At 36.4% G+C, this 18,752-nt stretch overlaps 1 protein-coding gene across 1 annotated transcript; it reads left to right on the forward strand.

The window, feature by feature from the left end:
- The first annotated feature begins 8,906 nt into the window (after positions 1-8,906).
- Positions 8,907-13,110, forward strand: LOC126234768 (uncharacterized). The gene is made up of 2 exons (XM_049943516.1): positions 8,907-9,232; positions 10,690-13,110. The coding sequence occupies exons 1-2, from the start codon at positions 9,080-9,082 to the stop codon at positions 11,764-11,766; spliced, it is 1,230 nt and encodes a 409-aa protein (XP_049799473.1). The 5' UTR covers positions 8,907-9,079; the 3' UTR covers positions 11,767-13,110.
- The last annotated feature ends 5,642 nt before the right edge of the window (positions 13,111-18,752 follow it).

Raw genomic sequence — 18,752 nt, forward strand, 5'->3', positions numbered from 1 at the left:
AGTAGTTCTGGGCATTGCAGCTGGTGAGCAATGTCATTGGGCACCAAAAGAAGTGAGTACTAAATTTTGGAATTGTGCCTTGAAAACATGTGTATCAGTTGTCTTCATGTTGCATAACTCAATTACTTGTTGTTAATTTATTTGTTAGGTTCAGTTATGATGGATTTCTGGCCTTCAGTCCATGGGAAAATTCACACCAGATTGCATCAAGACTGTTATATTCCAAGGATATCTTGGAAGATTGATAGTATTCCTGAAGGAAAACAATCCATATAGTATTTCACGTGTGTATCAAACTGCCATTTGTTGTGGCACATAAATGTTTGCAACTTGATTGTAATTTTTGAACAGTTTCTCAACAATCCAAGAATTTCTTGTAATGAGAAGTAGACATTGTTGCTTGGGTAAAGGAAATACAAATCACGGTAAATATAACTACCTTATTAACTTTCCACAGAGAAATATTTTTCACTACTGCTACTTAAAAATTCAAATGTGTGACAAAGTTTGCTTACAGAACTTGGCATAAAGATCTCCCTTATTTGTATTTTTTAGGTAGCTCTTATTGTTTGATCCTTCAAATGGAATGCTATGACCTCCATGTGATCTATTCCTTAGTAGTTAATTATCCATTAAGGCACAAATATATGAACATTACAATGAGAGGGGTCTTTATGCCAGGCCCTGTAAAAGTAATGGCATCTTACTTAATATTATTGTTGGGAATTTGATGGCACAGCTGTGGGGAGACCACAAATTTCAGGGTTTGCTAACTGCAAATCTGGCACACAGTTGCTGAGTGATTCAAGTACTTTTCATAATGTTTCACTGTTGATACAGTTGTATGTGAGATGATAAACCTGTTTGAACACCACCTTCACTTCAAATTGCTGCAAAGAAATGGTTAAGGTATCAGTGTGATGCTCTATATGTGTTTCCTCAACTGTGTCCTCATTGCTACTGTCTTCATGTGAAATTACTGCAGACACACTTCTGAAACCAAACCTGTACATCTTGTGAAGACAGATTAATGGGCTATTCCTGCAGCTTTCTGGTATTTTATCAAAACCCCACTCTGGATAGAAAATAAAGATCGCACAGAAATGCTTGCATGGGTATTTATATATCTCAAAATCTTCACATGCGCAGTTTAGTAGAGCAAAGCTTACAACATAATTAGTCTTTGAACATTGTACTCTCCATACAAAACATTGTCCAACTTCACATTCACTAATCTTGCAGTTAATTCAACTTTCCCTGGTGCATATCACTGCATGACATGTTTCACAAATTTGCTTTTTTTTTAAAAAAAAATGAAAAAACAGTGGAACATGTCTTATGATTTGATGGCAGAATTCTGCAGACAGTACTTTCTAATTAGGCTTGGAAGAAATTGATTTCTTATATCCCTAGTAGCCCCATTGAAGGTCCCATCTGTGTTCCATTTTAGGAAAAAAAAATGTTTACAATCTTGTTCATGGCGTCAACTCCACTTGTAATGTCAATGGTATCAAAATTGCCCTTGTCCTCATAAGCTTCCACTCACTTTTCATGTACCAATAGCCACTGCTGTTAAACGTACGGTGATGCATATTCGATTCTCTGAGAAGCCTCACTATCTCTTCTGTATGATCTGTAAATTCTCTGTTGGTGTTTCTGAAATTTCTTGCCACATGCCCAGAAATCTCTTCATGTCATTTGGTATTTATTCAGCCGTCTTCCTCAAACCTGTTTGACTGAAAAGGCACAAGTAAACTTTAGTCTGAGGAAATGCTTGATCAGTTGTGTTTATCTCAGACTATAAGAAATCAGTAACCCAGTAGGTGGGATTCCAATCCTTGAAAATGGCTAGTGCTTCATGAATGGATCTCGCATTTTCAACTTGAATGAAAAAGAAAACCAAATAACCCACATTACTCTTTACAGCTATAAATAAAGGCATATCATATGTTGTTTTGTATGTTGCATATAACAACTATCCCTGTACTTCTTCAAAAGATCTCTTTGCTAACAGCTCTGATAGAAAAAAGTGATGGTTTCACTCCTCCATTGGCACCTATACCATGTTTGTAATAAATCATGTGATTGCTTTATTTCTTGTGCCACTCGTCAGCATGATTCTGCAATCTAGTCTCGTCAAACAATGCTTTATTTGTACATTACAAGGTCCTATATGTGTGAATATAATTTTTTTCAGTGGGATAAAATGTAGTATTCATGTCCCAGTGAAATTATCAATAAATGTATCTAGAGCCAAATTATTGGCTGTATGATGTCATTCCATCGTGCACCTGAATTTGTATTTCCTTTACAAGCTATTGTTAGCATGTGTGTGTGTGTGCTGATTTGCTGGAGAAGCAGAGAGATAGTGTTTCAGCCATCTTTGAGACAGTTACAGGAGGTGCTTTAGAAATGAGTGTCCTGATTGATATGAAAAACAGTTTTCAAATTTTCTGTACAAACTATAAACAGTTCCTCAGTTGGTGATTGTGGAAGAGATTGCCATAGCCACAGTATTGATTCACTGTCAGGTGGTAAACCTAGGATTTCCTTCCAGTATGAGCCAAGTGAAGTAAAACTGTGGTTGGAGAAATGTTTTATATTCTTAAACTGAGTATTTGTAACCCATTATGGTGGATTGCAGTTCATGTGTCAACACTTAAAAAAATGTTTAGTTCTTCACTGATGACACTTGATACAATTTCAATTTTTAAGGCTATTCTGTGTCAAGTTAAATTTTGAATTATCCATTTAAGCTTATTTTTTGCTGTGTGGCAGATGGATTTATGTTCATGTAATATTTTTAACATTGATTGTAGTAAGGTGTAATAATATGTAAATGCCCAATAAAATAGATTGATATTTATATTTTTTGTTTCTGTATAATAATTCTGTAGCTTGGTGACCTGAGTTGTGTGTGTGTGTGTGTGTGTGTGTGTGTGTATAAGATATTATCATTTCATGGGAAATGTGGCAATAACAGATCAGAAATTGTGTGCAGAATATACCTAATTATCAACACCTGTAAGCGGCTAAAGGTCTGGATTTCATTATAATTTCATTGTTAGAGAGATGCAAGATCACCAGTGGTATCTGTACAGATACCAGCTTCATATAAATTAGTAAGGTTTTTACTGACTATTATTCACCAAAGCCGACAAAACAGGCTGCATTCAGTAGTAGTACTACATAATGGTGATACTTCAGTACAACTTTGAACCCTTTAAGTGGTTTAGATCAGCAGGAGCAAAGTATATTCTTCAAGGTATGTTTCACATGCAACTAAGAAACCTTTGCCTTGAATGTCATGTGATTTTGCACTCTGCTGCTAAGTTTTCCTTTTAGATTTATTAAATTTCTTAAAGAGGCTTCTGTTACAAACACTAGCAATCCACATAGGTAACATGTGACTGATATTCCTTATGTATCACAACCTTATTTCAGTTTCACTCTGTTGTTGCTGGTAACTGTTATGATGGAAGAGTTGATTTGTGCCACATTAAGGAAGATTAAGAAAAAAGTCATTTACAAACTCATGAAAAGGAGGCAGGGTTCCCCAAAAGTATAAAGGTTGCCATAAGCAGTCACTTTTGTTGGATTAAGTTATTTCCATATCCTTTCTGGATATTTCAGCCAGCTGCATCCTACTGTAGAGATAGACTAACCAAAAACCTTAGTGTTATATGAACAGAGCAAAAAAAAACTTTATTAAATGCACAAAGGACTGGTAACTACCTTCATGTATGGACCACTTTCCAAAAAATACACTGTGGCAAGGCATTCAGATTGTACATATTCTTTCTGAATATTTTTATTGTAGCAGGAAGAATGGGGATTGTTTAACTTACCTTTAACCTAAGGTACATTAGATTGTGTATAAAATTCATCAAAAGAGTAAATACGGGCTCTTACTTAAACTGTTTACTATAACAAGAGAAATTGGAGTACAATATTATAAGAGACAGATGAAGACTAGGTGGGAGATAGACTAAGAGAATAATTTCACATGGTGATGAAAGACCTGCACCCAAACAAGGCACCTGGAGTAGACATTCCCTCACATTTGTGGAGATCCTTCAGACATACAGCCAAGTCGAACTATTTCATGTGGTATGCAAGACAAGAGACAAGTGAAAAACCTCCACGTTTCAGAAGGAAGTAATAATTCCTATTCCACGAAAACCAGGCACTGAAAGTTGGAAATATTACAGAACAATCAGTGTGGCAAGTCATGGTTGTAGTTTGAGACAAATTAAGAATAGTGGACAAACTGGTAGGTGCCAACTGACCTCAGGAAACATTACTTTGGTATCTGGGAAAAAGTAGCAACACATGAGGCAGTACTGGTCCTATGAAAAATCTTACAAGAGGATATAGAGAAAGCTTTTGACACTGTTGGCTGGACTATACACTAGGAAATTCTGAAGGTAGCAAGGATAAAATACAAAGACTAAAATTTGCACACTGATGTAACAGTAATGTGTAAAGACATGAAAAGTGTGCAGTCCTTGGCAATGGAGTGAGACCGGTAGTGAAGTATTGTAGAAGGTGAAACCACGACTTGCAGATGTATGTTTAAAGGGGTGTTGTTCCTGTTGCAGAGGAATTAATTTAGTGTACAATCCTTACTGTGATTTGTATTACCAATGTTTTGAGGGGAATGGAAATATTAAAGTAGCGGTATACAAATTCAACAAAGGTTTTTAACTAATGAGTATCATCTTCAAGCTCTGATTCAACATGCATTTAAAATGCTTGGCTGTATATCATGGCACTGTCTGTAGCTCTTGCCAGTTCATTACACACAATTCGAAGATTCAACAGTGGAACGAAAGACCTGACATAAAAGTAGCATTCATTGAGTGATTGGATATGACAATTGCTCTATCCTGACAATATTTTACATATAAATTATAGCCATAAGAGTTGCTTATCAATTGAATTGGGTGTACACAGGTATGATTAACATAATAAACCCATAATAAATATCACTGGTATCTTTAAGTACTCATCTTAGCAACTGAAACGGCTACACATCTATGCTGATAACTGAAGCTATGTTTAACATCCTCAGATGTATTTTACTACATTAGATTCAGTTCTCATTCTATAGACCCAAAAATGAGATGGGTTTCTTGGATATGGAATATGTCAAAGTACAACATAAAAAACAGACCATCTGAATATAACACTTCCCTGATCACATGTCAGGATACTTTAAAGATATGTGAATACATAACAGATAAACTGGGACTGCCAACGTTTACAGAATTAATACACTCAGAATGAAACAGTTATGCACTTTTAACAAATTTATCATACACACAACACCTAATCTTAACTGTTGTAAAACCAAATCTAAGACATTTTTACTTAAGCTGGTCTAACAGTCCCTGTTAAGATATTCATTTATAGAGGAGCTGCCTGCCTAAAAACCTTTCAAACTCTGTTTAAACTGTGCTGTTTCTGAAATAAACTTTTTAATGGTAGCTGGCAATTTATTGAAAATGTGTGTTCCCGTAAACTGGACTCCTCTTCGGACCAAGGTAAGCAATTTTAGGTCTTATTGTTCCTAGTATTTTACTATGTGCTGAGCTATTGTCTGGAAATAAACATGTTATTTGCAACCAATTTCTTTAAGGGATAAATATACTGAAGCATTGGTTAGAATACCCACTTCCTTGCTCAGATTTGTACATGATTATATGGAATTTACAACACAATTGAGTCTTATTACATGCTTCTGCAGTCTAAAAACGTTTGCTCGGTTTGACGAGGTACCTCAAAATATGAAAGCAAATGAAGTAAGCAAGTTTTTTTTCTATCTCCTACATCTGACATCATTCCCATTGCAAATACAAACTTGTTTAGGTGCTTCAGCAATTTTGTGGTACACACCCTTCCTAACTGAATTTATTACTGAGTTGTAACCCGAGAAATTTAACACTGTCAACTGCTTCTATCTGCATGTCTTCATACATTATACACATCCTGGAAACAAATTTCTTACAGGTTCTTATTTGCATATAGTGGATCTTTCCAAAAGTTTAATGACAGTAAATTACTTCTAAACCATTTATTGTAAGTGAAAATTTGATTAGTAGCAATTTCTAAATCTGTACTTGACTTGCTATTTGTTGCAATGTTTGTGTCATGTGCCAACAAAACAAACTTAGCATCTGGCAATTTAACAGATGAGGTCATTACTGTAGACAGGAATAAACAACAGATTCAAGATGGAACCTTGAGGAGCACCACATGTAATTACTTCCCAATCAGACGAAGACTATTTGCTTACTCTGCATGTATTTGCAGTGATACCCTTGTTTCCTTTTAGTTAGGTCAGACTCTAACCATTTTGCAGCACTGCCAGTGACATCACAATATTCTAATTCTCTTGAGGGCTTTTGACAGGTCACAGAGAATGCCAGTAGCCTCTAACTTGTTTTCTTATGAATTATTCCCACTGTGTGTGCAAATACCCTTCTCTATATCAGTAAGCATAAGGAACCCAAACTGTGACTTGGATGATATATTGTTTGCAGTCGGATGCTTAAGAAGATGCTTAGACACAACCTTTTCAAATATTTTTGAAGACACCAGCAAAAGTGAAAATGATCAATGATTTGATAGTATCTCTTTAATGCTCTTCTTGTACAGAGGCTTAACTTAGGCATATTTTAGCCAGCCTGGAAATGTTCCACTGATAAGAGATTGATTACACAAATAATTTGAGGTACAACTCAACTCACATGAATACACTTTGAAAAACTTCACTAGAATACTTTAAGGATTTTATGATGGATGCTGCTACTTAGGGAGAAGTGAGTGTCATTTCCATTTTACTGAAGTTATTTGTAGGGAGTGGTCTCAGATGTTCAATTGCACTGTTAACTGAACCTGATAACTTGAAGCTGTCAGTAACAGATACAAAGTACTGCACCTATTTAAGAAGTTTGCAACACTACATGCATTTGTTACCAATGTCTCATTTACTTTAATTTGAAGTGTTACTGGAATTTTCAAAATTCAGAACCTGTATGTATCACAGCATCAACAACAAGTTTAAATAACACATGGCTTTATCTCAATAGGAAGTCAGACTGCTACTTAATTTACAGATGGCAGCAGAAATGATTTTCTTTCAGTGTTATCTGTAAGGCAAACAGTAGCCTGTCTTCCTAATCACAGTTAATGTAACATAGCTGTTACTGTAGTCTCTTTAAATTTGGTCGTCTTGTCAGACTGTAGTATATCAGATTATCTTATCATTATTTACAGGATACCAGATGCATTAGTAAAACAAGTGTTTTCTGGAGACAATTTCTTAATCAAAACTGTGTAGCACAATAAATACCTTACATCTCTCAGTATCTGAACATCTGAATCAAATCTACAGTTACTCTGCATTATGTGGTGCAAAATGTAAATGTACTGTGATACTGGAGGGGTGCAGAACTAATTTTTATATGCTCGCACAGTAAGAATGGTTACAAGAATGCTTTATGGAAAGCTTCATAGCGTTCTGTTGTTTGTAAATTTTTAGTAAAATTTTCCAAAACTGAAGTCACAGCCACATGAAAGTCCACATGACCTGGGTTCATATACAAAATGAAATATTTCATTCAGCTATGAATTGTGCATAGTTAAACTGCCAGGAAAGTGGAAATAATGTGAAAGGTTTAAGACAACACTCTTTGTAACACAGCCTGTCATTTACTCTTCTTTCTTGCTGAGTGAGCTATGCACCCCATAGCAAACTGCCTTGTTTCTTATGCAGTCAAGTTATTTACCCATTCTTCTTAAATCATATATAGTTTTTGTGTGACACTGCATGGCACAACACACAAGTATTCTTACTAATTTAACTGTAGTATAATGAACACAGGAAGTAGTTTTTTAAAGAATTTTATGTTGCCCTTGGAGGTTTCTTTCATGATCCTTTAAGGCCGCTTTTGCATGATCAAAATTCATTTGTATGATCATAGAAACTATTATTAATATAAAAGATTAGCTGTCCTATGTATAGCCAAACAACTACCCCTTAAATGTATAACAAAGCCTGCTTCTTCTGAAAAGTTGTTTTCACAATTAACTGAGAAGACTGCAAAAGGCATTAACTTCCTGTGAGGCATAATTTAGAAAACATATCTATTTTTTTAACACAAGTAACAGCTATTGGTAAACCAATATTTCATTATAACTGCACTGGAATCTTACGTATCCCAGGAAACGAAAATTTATAGCCTTATCACGACACTATTCTTAAGTTTGTTTTTTCCCCCAGTTGGAGCTGCGTACTCGACAACAAATGCTATTTCTCGTAAGCAATGGCAATGTTTAGCTTCTCTCAACGGTTATACATGATGGTTTATGGAATGTGTAACGGAAATACGGCATTTATTATTTAGGTGTATAACATTTCATGCTACCTATTTGGTCCTCGACAGAATAAGCAGATCAATCACAGCATGGTCAAGAAACAGGTAAAATCCGATAAGCTGAGAATCCGTACGATTTATTTACTTCTACGTAATTTATAAATACATTTCCATTTCTCCGCTACAGTGTACGTGCGATAACAGCCACATTTCTTTCACATTACGGTCACATATCAGCGGATCACACTCGTTTCAGGACGATTCAGCAGACACGCACCGACGTTTTAACATACACTCCAGTGTGGTCCGAAAACTTTCACGTAACTCGACTCGACCACGGATCTCGATACTCGACAAGTGTGCAGCGCGTTTGCTTATACGTCATTTTGACGTCACTTCCGAGTGGTTTTGGACCACAATGATGTGTCTGTTAGGCTTCCCGTCCACGATCAGCACCCCCTGTAAAAGAAAGCCTGTCTACGTAGTGCGTGACGTCACAAGATGGCTACACACGTAGTCCCTTCTTCAACAGTTTCACGGAACAGTGCTTGTGAATAGTCGTTCGGCGAGTTACGCGTCAGTTTAGTATTATAGTGAATGGTGTTCCTGCGTTAGTGTACGTGATTTGGTTGTTTAGTTTCTGTGCACTAAACTGGTGATCTGTTTTTCTTTGCTGTGAAAATTTCGTTGCCTGCAAAATGCCGTATCGTTGTTGTGTGCCGAATTGTAGAGGAAATTACGACGGTGGACCAAAAGTAACCGTGTTTAAATTTCCGGAGGATGAAGCAACGAGGAAGAAATGGTTGTCACGTATTCACAGACATAACTTCACTCCTTCTTCAAGTTCAAGAGTAAGTATTTGTTTTGTTTATTTCTTAAAAGAGGTTAAGTGTGCTAACACAGAATAGGCACTTATGCAGTAAGGAAGGTCAGCGACATTTTGACTAATAGATCTTAACTGAATAAGTGCCGAACTAAATAGCGTTTCGTTTTCTTGCCCTGGCAATTCTACAGTTTAGCTGGTATAGGTTATATGAATTCTGTAAGTTCAACCAGCATAGCCTAAGCACAGTCATACTTACGTAGTTAAATATCTCAGTATATCTTTATACTTACTGTTTATGCTGCCTGTTGTTAGGAATAAAAGTCGGTTTATAATTAAGTACGTGCACTTAAGATACAGACGACTTTCGATGTATTCTGCTTCTGTATTTAGTGTTTCTTTTTGCTGTAAAAGTCTTTAGGAAGTTGCCTGTTCAAAAACAAGTAATGTGGTTTACCCAGAAATTGAAAATGAAGTAAAAACAGTGTCTCAGTCGCTTGTTTTTAATAAATTATTGGTGGGAATTTGAAGTCATTGCAAGGAATGTTACTATTAGGGAATATAGTAGGCTTTAGACTTAACAGTGAACCATAGACAGGAAAAATGAATGAGTACATGAATGGATTAACAGGCCATCACAAAATGCAAAGGGAGAAACTGTGAAAACATAAAAAATACTTGTGGATTTTACAAATTCTTACTTTCTGGGTCTGGAATTTCAGATACATGCCAGTGACCTACACAGCTGTCTTATAGATACACAGCTACAGTACTTGAAAGCAATTGTGTGCTCATGTTTAGCCTAATAGGTAGCACATAAGTGGCAATGTATTAGTTCATCATACTGTCAGTTTTTATGTAAGTTATGAACTGATATCAAAAGCAAAACAGTGTCTATCTGATAAAAAGCACTACCTTTAAGTATTTCGTAGTTCTAAAGGTTACACAGTGTGACAATTACTTTGTATTATTCTGTTACTGTGTCACAGTTGCTTCTATGGATTACACCTGTGTGAGTTTGGTGTCATCATGCTTTCTTGTGTCCGAGGTGTGTGTGTGGGGTGGGGGGTGGGGGGGAATAGAGCAAGACATTAAGCAAAAGTCCCACCCCTCTTGTGAATATATGAGCTTCAAGGCTAAATTATAAAAAAAATTGTCACTGTTATTGAATCATGCTACAAACATTAGTCAATGTTTGTAATTTTTGATGGGGAAAGTACTTTCTTCATTTCACCATCTCTTTAAGAGCTTGTTGCCATGACATGTAACTGCATGTGTTTTGATATTGAAGTGTTATTGTTTTATAGAGTTACTATGCCATGGCCACATTTATCACTTGAGTATTCTGCATTTTAGTTGGGAGTCTATTTGTATTTTAGAACTAGAAACTAACTTTATATTCATAAATTGTTTTCACACTATTAATATTGTCATCACATTCAGTTGTAAGCACAGTTTTCATTTTTTATTCATTTTTAATTACAGGTATGTCATGTTCACTTCCACAAGGATGATGTTATTTGGGAAACACAAATTGTGGATGAAAGGACTGGTCAGTTATTAAGAGCCCCCCTTCTCAAACCACGTTTGAGACCACATGCAGTTCCATCACTACTCCCAAACTGTCCTTCCTACCTTTCAAAGGAAGAAAGTAGACGTGAAGGGCCAGAGGAGAAAAAGCAAAGGCTTGAAAATGAGCAGTTAGCTGCAGCGTTACAATATAGTTTAGCATCACAGAAGGACTATGAAAACACTTTCAGCTTCAGTTCTTTAGAAGAGTTGATGTTGCGTACGAAGGAAGTGGATTTGCCCAACGAGTGGAGTGTGATCGAAAAACACAGTGATTTTGTTTGTTTTTTAAAGATAATAAGAAATGCAGCACCATTAATCACACATTCTGTCGTTATAGATAGTAATTTAAATGTTTCATTGTTTAAGAAAGATGTACAAATTAAGACATTAGGAAAAAGATCTTTTCCTGTAATTGTAACCAATATCCATGAAATTGTCAGTGTACTGCAGGAGTTTTCAGACACAGATTGTGGGCACTCAGAAACTTCTATAGATAGTATTGTAGAGATAGTGAAAGACAGTCTAGGAGTGCTGAAAGACAGTTTACAGGAGAGTGAAAAGGAGATGGTAGACTTTATATATGAACAAGTTAGTCTCATAAATGTAAAGAAATTTAATCATAGGTTTAGTTCTACATTTATGATACTGTGTTGTTTGCTATTTTCCATTTCATCTCATGCTTACAATTTTTTACGTAGCAGCTCATTAATGAAAATGCCACATCCAAGCACTCTGCGTAGGGTCTGCAGCAAATTTAATGTGAATCCATCTCACGAAAGGCTTGGGGGAAGTAATTTCCTGTCCTATGCAAGACAGAAATTTCAATACTTGAACAGCAATGATGTCAATGTTGTTTTGAGTGTAGATGAAATTCATCTAAATTCTTATTTGGAATATAAAGGAGGTAGTGTTTTGGGCATGTCATATAACTCGGAATGTGCTGCAAACATGGCACATGCCTTTGACAAAGACAAGACAATGCCATTTTGATCACCTTCCTTTATTATTTTGAGAAAAACTTACACAAACTGTGCTATAGCAGACTCCACTTTTTTTGCAAACAAGGTTAGTTTGTTTTGGTGATAAATGGAAGACAAGAGCAAAATTGCTCTATAGTTCTCTACATTCTCTGCAATACTTTTCTTTGTATACTGAAGTTATTACTTTAGCTTGTGATACATGTGAGAAATCTGCCAATTTGTAATGATTCATTAATTGTTACTGTTGAAAAAGCTACTATAGTATTTATGCATTCTTTAGGTAGACAAACTTCGATTTCACGTAGTGTTCGTGGTGTTCCTCTGTCTTCTACTACTGTCACTGTTATGAGTGCAGATGTGCATGCTGTGACAATTGCCCCTCTTTTTCTGAGTTTACTACTTTCTCTGCAGCTGTTATAACTGTTGTTCTCTCAACATTTTCTTATGTAGATCATGTTTGCATATATTTTACTACCAATACAAATGGAGAAGCTGGTGGGGGAGGGCTTTGCAGTACTTTCATGGCCTTTGTGTATAATGATTGGCAGGTCTCCTCATCTAATAGTAATGTAATTCTGGAACAGCTCTCACTTCTGTTACAAGCACTATTGAGTGCCACTAATCCTCAGGTTGACTAATTACTGAGCTCTTTAAATAGATGCTTGCTCTGTGCCATAAAGTGCCTTCTTGTTAGCTCATCTTTGCTGAGGAGAAAAAATCTGAGGTGGACTCTCAGGTATGCCCTTCTGTTGGCTTTTTGAATATATTTGTTTATAAAAGAATATTAAAAAAGCTTAAGCCTGTCACAATTGCTTTTCACTCACCTAATCTAATTAATGTTAGCAGATCATATTCCAACACCACTTGACACATTTTTGCCACATAACATACACTTACAGTTGGTAATTACTTGCAATTTACAGGGTGACCTAATATAATGTCTATATGCATTGCCATTTTTCTACTACAGTGCTTTCATATGCATTCTTCCTACACAAAACTTTATGGTGCAGTGTTTTATTTGCATTCTTTTAGTGTCCCACTTAAAGACCTTCCATTACTACCCTGGAGATTATAAAATAGCAATTTAATAATTAATGTTGTTCAAAATTTATCATTATTATTCCTAAAATTATGAAACTTAAGTCTCAAGAATGTGGTTATTGTTAATGTTTGGCCTTGGTGTCCATAAGTCTTAATTATTTTGTCCCTACATAGTATTCATGCTGTACATCTATAATTTTCTATTGTGAACCACTATAATCTAAAATTTTTCTCATTCCATGTGTTAGTGATTGACAAGAGTGTATGGAAGATGAACAAAAGAAATAAATAAATTCATTCATACACAGAATTTTTTTACTTAATTTGCATTCATTCATATCAGCATGGTCAGTAGATGAAACTTTTTTTCCACTTCTAAACAATTACCAGTATATATATTTTGGAATGATGATCTGTTAAAGTATTGCAACTAAATAGAGCTGAACCACCACCCCCACCCCTTTCCCCAAACTTACGGAAGGATGAAGTATCTAAGCCACTGGTGAGTGCAGCCCAAATGTGATGCCAAATGAAGGTAAGTGTTCATTTTTCACAATTATTTCATCACAGGTCACATCACGTCATAAAACTTCTCAACAGATGAAATGAAAGTTTACTTCGTAGTTGAAATTTATTTATGTGCAATTCATGCAAACAGTTTGTTTCAAAGTATATACTTCTTAGTACAGAAACATTCTTTCTTCAAAGGTATTCAGTTTAGAGCAGCGAAATTCTAACCTGGTAATCTGTATTTTGAGACCTCATGTAATTTCAATACATAATGGAAATTTAGTTAACTTACTGAGAAAAGAGAATTCATTGAAATTTGTATTGGGATACCAAAACTTTATGGCAATACCATTACATACTCATCTCAGGTCAGTGAGATTTTCTTAATGGAAAGAAAGTTTCTTAGGGAAAGGTGCACAAACTGAGAAGAGATATCATATCATTCATTAGAACTGCATTTTACTTAAAAAATATTAACAGGAGAAATTTCTTTAAATTTAAAAAAAAGCATGAATACGAGGTTGCTGAAATGGTGGACTAAAACATATGTAGAACATGTCTTTCAGGGCAGTGTTAGTTTTTGAAACGACTCATACTATTGCTTATTACCAGTGCCTCTCTCTAGGGGGTGTTATAATTCGAACACTATTTGCCCAATTTTCGTGTTTCTTTTTTTAATTCACACGTATATCATCCAACCAGGTTTTAAAATAGATTTTGCTACATAAGGAATAAGCAGCGGCAATAACAGTGTCCTTAAAATGTTAGCTGCCAGTGTGCTACTTTGCAAATTGCTGTCCACACTATTAGACCTGCATCAAAGTGATGCAATATTTAACTTAAAAAACATAACAAAAACCCTAATAGAAAGTCCGCGAGAGCATACGAGAATCTTTCGCGGGTGGCTTTCAATCAAAATTTTTGTCATTAAAAATCGTCTTACACAGGAGCTGCAAAACGGAAGAATGGTGAATGGTGGCCAGCCATAAAAGATAAATGTATACCGTTGCAGACGTTTATATTGGCCTTTTCGAGATTTACAATTTATACTACAGCACTTACAGTTTAGGAATGGTATTGGAAAAGAGCACACTGGTGGCAAACACTTGCACTTTGTGTAGCTGACGATCTTTGAACGGCTAACCAAACTGCCATCAAACAAGTCGTGACAATCCCCATTAAAGCAACTTTAAAATAAACTACAATGAAATGGGTCCATTCATTTGGGAGTTTTGATGCCTCAGATAATGAAAGTTATTACAGCCACTTTTTACGTCGGGGCTAAATGGTATGCAGAAATAAGTTACAGACAAAAGAACTGGGTCATTTGAGAAAGGAAATCTTGTAATTCATGAGAGAGGTATGTCAGATTTCTTTACGAATTTTCCTCGTGCGGTTTCCGTAACAGTCTTATTGCTGTGGCCAAACGGACTGCGAGCACCGGCACCAGACTACGTGCGTGACGTCACTGAGCGGGCGCGCAGGCTTTCCTCTATAGGGGGTGCTGCCACGATGCGTGAGGCAAAACATGATGTAACCAAATCACCTTGCCTTTCATTGAACCAGTAACATACTGCATCACGACTTTCTAAATTATACATTGTAAAGTTACGAACAGCCAACTTTGTTTTATAATAAACTGCACTTGCACTTAAAAGTGGAGCTACTTTCACAGTCTATAAGTCCATGGTGTACACTGAGCAGAGCTTCTGCCAGGCTTCTTCCTCGTCAGAATATTTTTGCATCCTTGCCTGCTCTTTCCGTTCTGTGTGTTGCTCCCACACGTCTTCACTCAAGTTACCAAGCCTGTAACTACAACACAAGTCGCACTGGTCTTTCTTTTGGGGAAAATAAGCTAATATTACCATCTTCTAAAATCAAGTTAAAGGTAGCCCGACTTATGAAACGCTGGCTGTAGTGGTCGTGCGGTTCTAGGCGCTCAGTCCGGAACCGCGTGACTGCTACGGTTGCGGGTTCGAATCCTGCCTCGGGCATGAATGTGTGTGATGTCCTTAGGTTAGTTGGGTTTAGGTAGTTCTAAGTTCTAGGGGACTGATGACCTCAGATGTTAAGTCCCATAGTGCTCAGAGCCATTTGAACCATTTGAAACCCTCTCCGCATGACATTTTTTCACATAGAGTCCATACAGCTGTTGTTTGGATTGTATAATAGGCTCAAGGTACAACTTAGAGGAGGATTTCCTGCAGTAATGCAACGGAAGTTTCGGTAGAGAGTCTAGGAATTTTTCCATGAATGTTCTCTCATCTTTCTTCTTCATCTGTTTGATTCGAGGTCGTGACGATTCTGAATCAGGACTCATCCTATGTGTGGAATTACCCAGCCAATATCGAACAGTCCATTCTTTAATCCCAAGAGTAGTGAGAAACATCTTTTTGCATATCATTTTTCAAATGATAAATGAGCTTCCATTTTCTCCTGGATTCGCCAGTGTTCTTCCCTGGACGTTTGGTTGAAATTACGTCCACAAGGTTGATAACATAAACCTCTGATCCCATGACATTGTTTCCCAAAATGTGTTAAATACTGCCTGCCTATCATCAGCACAAAACTGATGACAATCGAGATGGATTTCTGGCACATCTTCGAAGTACATGTTGGACCAAGTTTTCGTGCTTCTCTTGGAGTATCATGAATGATTTTACCAATTTGATTTCTTTTGTATCCAATATAAGCCCGTCCATACGCCCGTCCATTTTTCAGAATTTTATTGGCATTTTTCTTCCAATCTTCAGGATCTGGTTTAGACTTCCTTTCTCTGTCACTGCTTACGTCACCATAAAAATTCTTGGCCTTCACTGTAGCATCATTATTGCTCCCGTGATCTTCTGATAATTTATCCAGTGTTTGGCAAACAATGAGCACCATCGCATAGCAATGAGTGTGAAGTACTGTCTTCTCTAGTGGAAACTGTGACTGTGGTTTCATTTTGAGCATTGTTGGATACAGTCACTGAAATTTCTAGATGGAAAAATATTTATAAATTGATTTAAGCAGACAAAGATGAAGCTCAAATTCATGTATTTATGAGAACGACAGCATCAGTAATACTATTAACAAAAATCCCAAGAAAATTTACCTGCGTCATTAGATGTTGCAGTAACAGTAACCGATAACCCCATACACGAAATTAATTCTTCTTCGGTAAATATAACTTCAGCGTTACGACTTTTCCCACCTGTTGTTTGTTCTGCATTTACGGGAGATCCTACTAGAAAGTGGACAGCCTAGAAATCTTTCGCAGAAATGAATAAAGCACAGAACGAGTGAAGTGAGGACGTTCTGATTTATATCACAATAAGACACTTGCGGTACTACTAACATTCAAAGGTGAATAATAAAACAGTTTTCTTACCACTGTCAGTCACTCTCAGGAACGGTTCTCCGCTTTCATAAGCTGATTTCAGCTGACAAACAATTTCTTCTTCAGTAAAAAGATCGTCATCCATATCGTTGTCCATTATCACGAATGACGCTACAAGCATGGTGCCACTTTCGAGCACTGTTACAACGTAATAAGGCAGTAACAATGTGCTATGGCTGCGCGCACTTTTGTATTTATGCGGTATTGTTTACAGTATGCATAGATTGTAGATACGCGGTATTTAATTCTCTACAGTTCCGCGGTATTGCCATTTATTTATTTGCTGTGTCACATACGCAGTATTGTTTTAGATATTTTTTTCATGGTAAGTAATTAAAAATTTGGCATTATGGCATTAAGAGCAGATGCGTGTACAGTCAACGACATCATCTGACTGAAAAACAAAAAATCGGCAATTTGTCAGTTACGCGGTATTGTTTCTTCATCGACAATATGCTGAAGGCACTAATGCCAGCAGTTTCAATAATTCAGAAAAACAGGACAAGTGGCCAGCATTTGCTTTCATTGAGGTTGAATAAGTAGCACACATTTTAGCTATTATGTCTTCTCCAGATTTGGTCTTATTATACATTGCTGTAATTTCTTGTGTCTTCTCAACCTCAGTGTCAGTATCAATGGCATTATCATGATGCAAAGACGAAAGGAGGATAATATTTTTTTCCTTTCTTTGATATATATGAAACTATGGTACATCCTTTCTGAATGAGAAAAAGGCTGCTTCTTTATTCACAATCTCTCATGCATTTTGCCCTGTTTCTTCAATAGACCATACAAGTCTATTTATTATCTCCTTACGTGAGTTTGGCAATGCAAAGGGACCCTCTTTTCCAACAAAGATTTCCATTCACAAAGTATACTATTTTCCTGAATGACATAAGGTGAAAAATCTTCAATCCATGTTTTGCTGGCTTGCTTGGTATATACTTATGGTAACAGCATTTGCCTCTGAATGTAACCAGTTGTTGATCTACAACTGCAAACTCAAACACAGTATAGTTACTGTCACAGTTTGACAGAAATAATTCAAACACTTCTGTGAATACATCTAGGAATCAATCTCTCTATGCTGTGGGCTGCTTTGAATATTGTCGAATCTCAAACAGCACAACTAGAAAGTAAAGTGCCACAAACTCATTGTTGCATGAAATATTGCAGTTCAAAAACCATTTCCACTCATGTCTTTCAGGTATTACTTTCCTGCTTGGTAATGCCCCCTCCCCTAATATCAGTATTGCTTGATTTGGCTTCATGGTGTCATGAGAAATTTGATGCAATGTGCTGCGTCATTCTAATGATTACATCATTTGTAAATAGCAAGAAACAGTCCATAGTAATTTTTGCAGCTTTTGTGAAGGCCTCCACAGCAGGAAGGTGATTTACAAGGTCTACACTTTAAGTTCTAATGTTGTAACTAGGACAGTTTTTCATCCATTTGATAACCTTACTTTGATTATCTGCTGCACTTACTTGTGAGTCTAGGTTGTCTTCATCTTCCATTTCTGTGTGGCTATGATGAGAGAGAACTTCACAACCGTCTGTTCCTTCTTCTTCTGCTTCCTCTCTTTCAGGAGATGACACATCTTTTGCAAAACCTTCTGCTCTCTTTCTTGTTCTGCTTCATAAGGTTCCATTGCTGAATTAACCACACAGAGGGACAACAGAGAAACAGCTGTCATGGAATACAACTGTAAGCTTGCTCAATGTACATTAATGTAAAGACTCTCCTGGATTGTTGACAACACCCCAAGGTATATTGCTGCATATTTTCTTGGAAGGCAGGCTTCAATTACAGATTTTATTGTTGCTCAAGGTTTGCACATTACTTCCAAGGTGTCAAAGACCATAAATGTACACTCCTATCCATTATGTAACAATGCATCAATAGGAGTGACATGGGTGTTCTGAGCATCCCCACATGACCCAAGTTTTTTATGGTAATATAACACTTATATACAATACATGAATTATGTGAAAAAATAGTGGTACCGCAATCTACTTGCATAATCTGTATCATCAGGATGCTCAGAAAGTTTCTAAAA

This window comes from Schistocerca nitens, chromosome 2 (assembly GCF_023898315.1).
Source record: "Schistocerca nitens isolate TAMUIC-IGC-003100 chromosome 2, iqSchNite1.1, whole genome shotgun sequence".
Classification (NCBI taxonomy): domain Eukaryota; kingdom Metazoa; phylum Arthropoda; class Insecta; order Orthoptera; family Acrididae; genus Schistocerca; species Schistocerca nitens.

What these genes read in the sequence shown, in the direction of transcription:
- LOC126234768 (XM_049943516.1), top strand. Translation starts at nt 9,080, where the DNA reads ATGCCGTATCGTTGTTGTGTGCCGAATTGTAGAGGAAATTACGACGGT. An exon ending in CTCCTTCTTCAAGTTCAAGA is followed by an intron (nt 9,233 to 10,689) that starts GTAAGTATTTGT and finishes TTTTAATTACAG; the next exon opens with GTATGTCATGTTCACTTCCA.